At 49.6% G+C, this 10,583-nt stretch overlaps 1 protein-coding gene across 9 annotated transcripts in view; it reads left to right on the forward strand.

Moving 5' to 3' along the window:
* Window positions 1-10,094, forward strand: part of LOC105911480 (probable E3 ubiquitin-protein ligase HERC1) — a 52,180-nt gene extending 42,086 nt beyond the window's left edge. For all 9 annotated transcript variants that reach the window (XM_031577889.2, XM_031577882.2, XM_031577887.2 and 6 more), the window contains 16 exons: window positions 19-144; window positions 328-466; window positions 2,146-2,327; window positions 2,713-2,868; window positions 2,961-3,083; window positions 3,208-3,310; window positions 3,446-3,615; window positions 4,869-5,007; window positions 5,451-5,617; window positions 6,244-6,413; window positions 6,548-6,713; window positions 6,814-6,890; window positions 7,125-7,377; window positions 7,596-7,748; window positions 8,069-8,374; window positions 8,542-10,094. In XM_031577889.2, the coding sequence (XP_031433749.1) occupies window positions 19-144; window positions 328-466; window positions 2,146-2,327; window positions 2,713-2,868; window positions 2,961-3,083; window positions 3,208-3,310; window positions 3,446-3,615; window positions 4,869-5,007; window positions 5,451-5,617; window positions 6,244-6,413; window positions 6,548-6,713; window positions 6,814-6,890; window positions 7,125-7,377; window positions 7,596-7,748; window positions 8,069-8,374; window positions 8,542-8,727 (2,616 nt within the window). In that variant the 3' untranslated portion in view covers window positions 8,728-10,094. The remainder of the gene's footprint in view (window positions 1-18; window positions 145-327; window positions 467-2,145; window positions 2,328-2,712; window positions 2,869-2,960; window positions 3,084-3,207; window positions 3,311-3,445; window positions 3,616-4,868; window positions 5,008-5,450; window positions 5,618-6,243; window positions 6,414-6,547; window positions 6,714-6,813; window positions 6,891-7,124; window positions 7,378-7,595; window positions 7,749-8,068; window positions 8,375-8,541) is intronic.
* Window positions 10,095-10,583: the final 489 nt, after the last annotated feature.

Below are 10,583 nucleotides of genomic sequence, written 5' to 3' on the forward strand. Positions count from 1 at the left end.
TTGTTTGTACTTCTTCAGGACTGGCAACAGGGTGGTAAAAGCGAGGTATATCTGTGGGGTAATGGTCGCCATGGGCAGTTGGCAGATGCTGGCACCAATCTGTCTGTGCCGACCCTGGCACCCTCCCTCTGCCAGACCCAGCAGGTACACTACTCAATACTCCTACTGTAAACAGTTCATAATGCCAACAGCTGAGTCAATAAACTACTCCGCACAGTCAAATAATCAATGTTGTTGTTAAGCTGCAGCTTGATGAAGTTGGATGGATGGATGTAATTGTGTGTGTGTGTGTGTGTGTGTGTGTGTGTGTGTGTGTGTGTCTGGCAGGTGGTGTGCGGGCAGAACTGCACGTTCCTGGTGCAGGCTAATGGCACGGTGCTGGCCATTGGCGAAGGCAGCTATGGAAGACTTGGGCAGGGCAACTCTGATGACCTGTACACCCCCACCATAATATCAGCCTTGCAAGGTAGGATCCAGCCCAGCCCAGCAGTCTTGCTCCTCATGTCCTCTCAAATCAGCAGAGGCTCAGCTCCATTCCCTTGTTAAAGGCCCAACAATTAGACTCAGATTCATTTAGAAGTTAAACGAGGCAGGGTACAGCAGCATCAAAATCACAGTGTTTTTTTCACAGTGAAATGCGTCATACAGTAATCACCATCATAATCAGAAACATGAAATAAAGAACATAAACCCTAAAATAAATCAGTCATTAAGGAACCCATTTAAGAGCACAAGGAATAAAAGAGACTTAATGTCTTTTTGTTCTGCTGGTGGGCACTACATATTCCCTGTGACTTAAGTGAGTGTTGAGGCTGCAAGCAGGAAGCCATGCAGGGCGGATGAACTATCCTTGAGTATGTCACAGAGTGTTCCTCCTCCTCCTCACGCCTTTCACTCAGAGATGAAGAGGAGGAGACGGAATGCCAATGATCCTGCCGCGTGGGTTTTGTACCCTCTCCAGCTCCTCAGAGAGTACTTCTGGCAGCCCACAGCAAACTGTGCTGGCATACTCAATGATTGGACGAATGAAGGTCAGGTCTATTTGTTTTAGAACGTCACATGGAAGAGCCGCTCTTTCAGCAGCACTGAGGTAAAGGATCCTTGGCCTCGTCTTACGGAGCGTATACTTTATTCAAGAAATAGTTGGAGTTCTGAGTGGGAGAATACACCTGAACGCTTGTCAAACTATAGGGAAGTGAAGTGGGAGATCTTTGAGGGCTCTGAGAAGTAGGTTTGACGTCTCTCAACATGGCAACATTTGTGGTGAAAGATAAAAAATGTACTTGCTCTCCGCACAAATAAAGTCACTTCATTATTTACTTACGTTGTACTCATTAGCGCAGGTGGGCTAGCTAGCCTACTTAACGTTACCTAACTGTGGAACATTCCAAAATGGGAACTTTCCCAAATCCCAGCTGCCAGAACGCTTAGCTTGAGAAGACGGCCAGCCAATGATGTGGGATGTGTGCTTGGTTGGAATGGGGTGGCAGATGAGAAACACACACGGCGCAGGAGACGGTGGCTTTCTTAAATAACAGCCATTTATTTACACGGGGGGATGCGACATCCACCCCAAAACAGACATTTACCAACTGAACAAAACTAAAGCCAAAAATTGACAAGTACAAATCTGTGGTCACGAATCACACAAGTACCTTGCTGCAGCCTTCTCCCAGCATGTTCAATCTGTGTCTCCCCTCACAAGACAGTGAGGCACACCTTATATAAGGCCGCCCATTGGGCTAAATTGGTCCAATCAATGTCAATTGGATTCCTCCACTGATGTGGGGCAACCCGGACCCACAGTTTATCTATTAGCCATAAAACCATGTTGGGTGGGGCAATTTTGGAAATGTTCTCCTCCAGAAGGGCATCTGTTAGGATCCCTTCATACACTCTGCCAACACAGCTGACTAATGAGATTTGACGGTAGTCAACTGGATAGCTGGGCATTGCTCTTTTTGAAACAGCTTTGACCAAAGCATAATAGCCAACCGTTGTTTTAGAATTATTCAATTGTTATTTTACTGCATTGTTAAGATTTAGACTGTTGGTTGGATCCTTATTCTGTTTCTTCTAATATTGCGGTTCTATTGCGTAAAGGTGATTCTAATATGGGGGATGTTTTCATCTGATCTCCTTCAGGGTATGTGGTAACACAGCTGGTGACGTCCTATGGCTCAGACGGTCACTCACTGGCCTTGACGGAGACCGGAGAGGTGTTCAGCTGGGGCGATGGGGATTATGGGAAGCTGGGCCATGGCAACACCGAACGGCAAAGACGGCCTAAACAAATCGAAGCTCTGCAGGGGGAGGAGGTGGTGCAGGTAAGGCGTTTGTATGCACACACGAAACTGATACAGGAAGGATGCAAATGCATGTTACATTTTAAGGTGAGTATCTTAGTTTCTATGTGGTGCGGATGCACTCGATCCTGCAGAATGTTTGTCTGTTACGTCACCATCTGATTGAGCCCGTCACTCTCCCATCTGACTCCTCCTTTGCAAATCTCAATGTTTTTAAACTACCTTTTATTCAGAAGTTATTGAAACATAAAACATTTTTAAGACCTATTTTAAGGTTGTGGCTTTTTGTGTGGATAGTGTATGTCCAAAATCGAGAGAGGCATTTTCGGAATGTACCTTGTCATCTGAGTGTTGTGTGTGTGTGTGTGTGTGTGTGTGTGTGTGTGTGTGTGTTCTCATGTGTCAGCTGTCCTGTGGCTTTAAGCACTCAGCTGTGGTCACAGCAGATGGAAAGCTCTTCACCTTTGGCAGCGGCGACTCGGGCCGCCTGGGTCAGAGGTCGACGTCAAACAAGATGCTGCCGGAGCGAGTGATGGCCCTCGAGGGCTACCACGTCGGACAGGTGAGAACCCGTCACCTGTGACTCATGTGACCTTCCATGTTTTAAACCTCTGAGTGCTTCCCTGGTTCTACCACTCCGCCTCTCTTGTCCAGGTGTCCTGTGGCATCAACCACACTCTGGTGCTGTCCTCCGACGGCCTGACCGTCTGGGCGTTCGGAGACGGGGACTATGGGAAGTTAGGAACGGGACCCTGCACTGTCAAGTGCTACCCTCAGGTACAGAGCCTGTATTCTGGTGGTGCGCTGCCACAAAGCTTTCAGACATACTTTTTTTTTCAATACTTTCACCCATTAGTAAGAGTTTAGTAATTGTGTTGTGTTTCACCGCTCTGTTGGACAGAAGGTGGAGCTGCTGTGTAATAAGGGAGTGAAGAAGGTTGGCTGTGGGACCCACTTCTCTGTGGTGCTGGCCAAGGATGGGCGGGTGTACACCTTTGGGCAAGGTAGGAGTTTTGTGTGTGTTTTGTTCTCACCTGTCTGTGTACGTTTGTTGTTTATGTGTCTGAATTCTTATTCTGTCTAACTGTGTGTGTGTGTGTGTGTGTGTGTGTGTGTGTGTGTGTGTGTGTCTCTCTCAGAGCGTTTGATTGGCTTGCCAGACTCCATGCTGAAGCACCATAACCGGCCTCAGGTGGTGCCTGCGCTGGAGGGTGTGTTTGTGGAGGACATCGCTGTGGGCTGTGAGCATGTCCTGGCCCTCTGCTCCAATGGAGATGTACACGCCTGGGGCTGCAACTGCGAGGGCCAGGTACACACACATAAACACACACTCACACACATAATCACTGCTTAGGCTTAGTTTTATAAACCCACACATATACACACACACACATATATACACACACACACACACACACACACACACACTCACACACATAATCACTGCTTAGGCTTAGTTTTATAAACACACACATATACACACACACATATACACATACACACACACACACACACCCACGCATACCTATACACACACACACACATATACATATACATATTGTTCTCTCCCTTGTACGTCGCTTTGGGCAAAAGCATCTGCTAAATGTAAATGTAACATATACACACACTCACATAAATCCCATATCCAACCTGAGGTATACACCATCATCTGTAATAGTTACCCATAGTCAACCAGGTAGAATATTCTCTCCAGCCGAGATGCTTTTTCATCAGGTTCTGTTGGACACTGCGGTCTGTGGTAAAGTGGTTGACATCTGCATGATTAGCTGCCCGTCTCAGCCTAAGACTCTGCTCAAGAGTAATCCTGCTACTCCGTGTTGTGTCCGTCTAGTGATTTATCTCAGGTATGAGTTGTTTATTTCAGGCTTATTGATTCATATCAAATCAATGATGGGGAGCATAAAAAAGCGCACACTGCCTAGGCGGTATTTCATGTGTGTCTGAGTGGTTTTGTTGCACTCTGTTTGAACTGGCTCTGTCCTGAGTGTGTTGCCATGGCGACAGGGGCGTTGCCAGCTCTGCGGCAGCTGATATGGTTTGTGATGCTGGCTGAGTCAGTGCGTCTCTAGCCAAGGATCGCAGCCACCTGCACTAAATCCCCCTCCATTGTTGTGAGGGTGTGTGTGGGGGGATGTGTGTGTGTGTGTGAGGGGGGGGGGGGGTTGTGTGACGTGTGGATCAATAGGGCCCTCTGTTTTGTCTGTGCCTGGCAGGGAGGTAATAGACCTGATGATTTCTCTGCAGCTCGCTGCTTATGCGTCTCCACCCCCTTACAGTATGCAGATTCCCAGAGCGGATCAAGCCAGGTGTTCACTGATAAGTGCTGACAGGTCTGTCTCTGTGGCAGCTGGAACAATGCTATCACTGTGTATGTTTAATGTCCACACGTGTGTGTGTGTGTGTGTGTGTGTGTGTGTGTGTGTGTGTGTGTGTGTGTGTGTGTGTGTGTGTGTGTGTGTGTGTGTGTGTGTGTGTGTGTGTGTGTGTGTGTGTGTGTGTGTGTGTGTGTGTGTTTTGTGTGTGTGTGTGTGTGTGCTGCAGCTGGGTTTGGCCCACACTAACCCGGTGAAGGAGCCCACACTAGTGACTGCTCTCCAGGCGAAGAACATCCGGCAGATCTCTGCTGGCCGATGCCACAGCGCCGCCTGGACCACGCCGTCCGCCTCAGCCAAATCCTCCGGTACAGAACGCCTACTGTACACTCACACAGACATCAGCTGGCACTGGCTACAGTACCGCTTGGCACACAGTCCTGCCAAAGCCTCCACAACAGAACACACACACACACACACACACACACACACACACACACAAGCACAAGCACAAAAGCACTCAAAATACGCCACATGGCTCAGGTTAGAAAGTCTGCCAGAGCCCTGATAACAGTACAAAGATGCACACAGGTGTGTTGACAAAAACTGATAAGATTCTAACTGTACAAGCACCCATATTCATACACACTGCAGGTCACGTGTGCACGTAGCTACTCTACATTTCTCTTCTCTGAGTTTGTTCAGTACATCTGTGAACTGTAGGAGCAGAGCAGACAGTTTATCAGTTTGGCTGTCTATTTGTCCAAAGTGAGTGTTGAGTGTGAGTTCTGCCTCCTCTCTGCCCCCGCAGGCTCCCCGTCGGTGCAGCTGGGCCTGCCCCTGTCTGTGCCCCCCCAGTACAACGCCCTGAAGGACTGCAGCCCCGAGGTGCTCAACGCCCGCCTCCGCGTGCTCCACCACTTCTCCGACCTCATGTACAAGTCTTGGAGGCTGCTCAACCTGGAGCCGCGCAACCAGGTAACCGCCCGGCCTCCCAGCCCACTGGGTCGTGTTCTTCACGTACTTGAGCTCAACTGCCCTCCCAGCCCACTGGGTCGTGTTCTTGACGTACTTGAGCTCAACTGCCCTCCCAGCCGCCTGGGTCGTGTTCTTGACGTACTTGAGCTCAACTGCCCTCCCAGCCGCCTGGGTCGTGTTCTTGACGTACTTGAGCTCAACTGCCTCTTCAGCTGTTCAGTGGTTTAGTGTTTTTTTTTTTTTTTAAGTAAGTAAAAGCTACTTAATTTATCTTACTAGTGTCAAACAAGCTCACACACACACACACACACATGTTTGGGGACATTTTGGTGGTGCTGTCCTCCACTGAGTACCTTCAGTAGTAGATGTGCACTAAGTGGAAGGGCTGCAGTGGAGATGTGCACTAAGTGGAAGGGCTGCAGTGGAGATGTGGTGCGGGGCTCTGAGGTGTTGGTGGTGGGCCAGACAGTGAGATGGCTGGAGGGGAGAACAGGTGTGCATCTTGATGAATGCGCATCGTTTACACGCCGGCCCCAGTGTGGATTCTACTGATGTATAATGGATGTGCGTGCGTGTTCATTAGCCTCTTTGTACTGACTGCCAGTTGGCATCTCCCCCTCTGCCAGGTGCTAGCGTCGCGCTACAGCTCGGGCACGGCCGCCATCGTGCAGGGCCAGCTCCGAGGCCTCCTCTCCCCTAAGGTCAACACGCTGCCCCTGGTGCGCTCCATCGGCAGGACCATGACCCAGGGCAAGACCTATGGCCCGCAGATCACCGTCAAGAGGATCTCCACCAGGTGGCGTACTCAGACTTTTCAGTCAGCTGTTACACGCATATTAGAATCCGAATCTTCCAATCAGATCATGTTCTCCTATATGCTGCTGCTGCCTGTGTGTTAACCTGTGTGTGTGTGTTTGTTCTTGTCTCCAGGGGGCGTTCCAGTAAGCCCATCTTTGTGCAGATCGCCAAGCAGGTGGTGGCGCTGAACCCCACGGAGCTGCGGCTGCCCTCGCGGGCGTGGAAGGTCAAGCTGGTGGGCGAGGGAGCGGACGACGCGGGCGGAGTGTTTGATGACACCATCACTGAGATGTGTCAGGTGAGTCATCGAGTCGTCGAGTCTGAGTCCGCGTCTGGCTTTTGTTTTTTTTTCTCTGCCTGGTGTTTTTCTCATTCGTGTTCATTCTCTCTCTGTGCAGGAGCTGCAGTCTGGTGTCGTGGACCTGCTCATACACACACCAAACAGCTCCACTGACTTGGGCAGCAACACAGACAGGTACTCGACTCTCACACCCGTACCATTTTCTGTAGCACATACGTGCTTGCTTCATTTGTTAGCTTCTGTTGGCTTAATTGGCTACAATATTGTCTATTGTTTGGAGAAGCGTGTGTTTGTTGTGGGTGGTTTCAGTGTGTTTCTGTCGTGTATGGATGTTGAAAAGCGCATGAAAGAATTCAGTTTGGGATTTGAAACCTCTGGCTCTGGCTGATGGGAATGGGTTTCTTGCAGGTTTTTGCTAAACCCGGCAGCAGTGTCCGAGGACCACCTGGTGCAGTTCCGCTTCCTGGGCATCCTGATGGCGGTGGCCATCCGCACCAAGAAGCCACTGGACCTGCACCTGGCGCCCTGGGTGTGGAAGCAGCTGTGCTCCATCCCGCTGGGCGGGGCCGACCTGGAGGAGGTGGACCTCCTCACCTACCGCTCGCTGCAGGGCATCCTCCACCTGGACAACAGTGGCATCACCGAGGAGAACTTCACCGTGGTGAGGAGAGGCCGCTGATCTCCACTGGCTCCAACAGCTCCAGATGGGCTCTGGGGTTATCTGGAGTTATGTGGAGTGGTGCCAGAGGACTGACGGCCTGATAGGATCTTAAGGGTCCCCGTAATACAGTCTATATGCAGGAAGGTGTGCAGCAAGCAATTAAAGAAACACAACAATGACGTTCTTCTGTCTCCTTCCCTCCCTCTCCTTGTGTCTAGATGATTCCTCTGGACTCCTTCATGGCCAACAGTGCCGATGGCAAGCTGGTGCCGGTGCTCCCCGGGGGCCACAACATCCCCCTGACCTTCTACAACCGGACCGACTACGTGGAACGGGCTCTGGAATATCGCCTGCACGAGATGGACCGTCAGGTGCTCCTCTTGAACCCACTAGCACACTATGCACCTGACTGCTCTCTCCAGCCAAGGCCACGACCTGTTGATATCAGTGGGCGCCCCCAGTGTGCCCAGAGTTGGACAGTTTTCAGAGCGGGAGCGTACATCAATAATAGTCTGTGTGCTGGTGCAAAGCTGTCCTTGTGAAGTGACAGCCTGTGTTCCTAGATCTATGTCTACCTTTGGCCTGTCAGTGAAGTAATGGTCCGTAGCGCATGTTGTAATTGCTGTGCAGTGGAGATTTTGCTGACTCTGTGTGTGTGTGTGTGTGTGTGTGTGTGTGTGTGTGTGTGTAGGTGGCAGCGGTGCGAGAGGGCATGTCCTCCATCATCCCGGTGCCCTTGCTCTCCCTGCTGACAGCTCGGCAGCTGGAGCAGCTGGTCTGTGGCTTGCCCGAGGTCTCCGTGGAGATGCTGAAGAAGGTGGTCCGCTACCGGGACATCACGGACAGCCACCAGCTCATTGGCTGGCTCTGGCAGAGCCTGGAGGAGTTCACCAACGAGGAGCGGGTTCTGTTCCTGCGCTTCGTCTCGGGCCGCTCCCGGCTGCCGTCCAACCCCGCCGACATCACCCAGAAGTTCCAGATCATCAAAGTAGACCGGGTAAGCCTGAGGGGATTTCAGCTGAATTCAGAGATATTCCATCAAGTGATTATAGGAGCACTGCCTGTTCCCTCTGGCGTGCTGTGCTTGACTCTGCTGTGAGGGTTAATCTGTTCTCTCCTCCTCCTCCTCCTCCTCCTCCTCCTCCTCCTCCTCTCTCCCTGTAGCCAGTGAACGGCTTGCCCACGGCCCAGACCTGCTTCTTCCAGCTGCGCCTGCCGCCCTACACCAGTCAGGCGGTGCTGGCCGAGCGCCTGCGCTACTCCATCCACAACTGCCCCTCCATCGACATGGACAACTACATGCTCTCACGCAACACCGACGCGGCCGAGGGCTCAGACACTGAGTACTAAAGCGGGCGTCCTCGAGGCTGCCTTTGATTTGAAAGCACAAGCCTTTGTCCCGGTGTCTCTTCTTTTCTGCCTCCACCTTCCTCTTCCTCTTCCTCTCACATGCTCGTGCAATAGGAAACGCTGCTCTGCTGTTGCCCGGTGTGATGGCCAGACGCCAGCACTGCAACATGAAAGAGCCCCCCCCCCCATTTGGTTTTGCATGGTATTTCTGGTTGACTGTTACAAATGCAAAACATTTTTTTGCCATTTTAATTTTCCCATTTTAGGTTTATTTTGGGTACGGATAATGCTCCTGTCGGATACTGATTTGGGGAGCTTTTTCATCAGCTTTAAAAAACACGTACTGTTCTGACGATATCCCTCTGTCTGTGCCTGTTAGCGTTGCAGAGTGGCACTCCTGGGTCAGCCTTAGCTTATAGGAATGCTCTCGACACGAGCCGAGGGTGGGGTGCAGAGACGTGCTGATTCGGATCCCTGGAAGCGCTCTCTTTCCGCTCTCCGTTCTGCTCCCAACCTCTTGAAACAGTTGTGGCGTCGACTCCGGTCAAGGTGGACAGTGCTCACGATCCGTTTCTAAACGTTGGCCCCCTAAAGAGGAGAGTCCATGCGCTCCAGTGACCATCGTTAGGGGTCTGATGGGAACTCTGGTGTTCAGTCTCCATAACATCCATAAGATGTTCCTCCATTAGAAAACTATCGAAACATGTATTTGGGATGAATGTATACTCGTGAATGCCATGCACATATGCACTCAGATCAGTTTTTTTTTTTTAATTTGCCAAAAAAAAGAAGAATCTGTACTACTGTAATTTATTGCGTTTAGATGATGGATTTTAGTCTTTTGCAGCTATGAAATGGTGTGATGTTGCAGATTATGTTTTATTTTATTTTTTTCTCCCTGCAAATATGAACGAGGGGAGTTTTAGTATAAGAACTCTTTTATGGCCTCCCTGTGCTTAAAAGAGTGTGAATAGTTTCTCCTGAGCTGTGGGACTTTGGGTAAACAACACGGACTTCATGTTTTGCTCTGCCCGTGAGCCCGAATGGAGCGAGGGTTTGTGTAGTAGAGACGTCCCATGACTACTGTGTGCTGTGAATTACAGTATTGGCTAAGTTATTCATCCGTTTCCTTCCTTTCTTTCTTTTTTTTATTTTGAAGAAAGGTTTTCTACAAGACTGGGCTTTTTTGACTCAAGGGAAGTGTGTCTGGTGGTCAGTCCCATCATGGTCATTAAAGTGGCATGGTTGTTGTGGTGTTTGCACTTTAGACTTGTATGCATTGTGCTTGAGCAAAAAGAAAAAAAGATAATAACTATAATAATGGAAACCTTTAAAAAGATTCTTCAATTAAAAAGAGAGAAATAAAACCTTATGGTGCTCCTTACATCAGTTGAAATCCTTTCATTTAAAATGGCCAAATCTCATCCACATCTGAGATCTGTGTCGAGATCGATCACCTCTGCTGCCCCCTGCTGCTCGTCGGAGGTCTCGTATCATAATGTTTGATTTGTCGGAGAATGGGGGAAGAGATGTATGTCCACATGTGAGGAGCAGCATAAGTGATGCGATTTGTCATGGTGGTTTCAGCTGAAGTCCAATGGAAATTAAATCTTGTGTTGAAATTTCAAGCTTGTTTGTTCTTACAAATCGAGAGATGTCTGTTGATGATGGTTCATTTTTATAGATGCATCTTATGCAAGATGTTCTGTGCCAGTCAACTAGAAATACATGAACTACATGAAATCAAACCATCTCACCATCTTGACTAACTGTCTATATGACTGTCTATATGACCAATACAACTCAAATAACCAAAACATAGAAGTCAATTAAATGAATTAGTAATTTTTTGAAAG

This window comes from Clupea harengus, chromosome 12, assembly GCF_900700415.2.
Source record: "Clupea harengus chromosome 12, Ch_v2.0.2, whole genome shotgun sequence".
Taxonomy (NCBI): Eukaryota; Metazoa; Chordata; class Actinopteri; order Clupeiformes; family Clupeidae; genus Clupea; species Clupea harengus.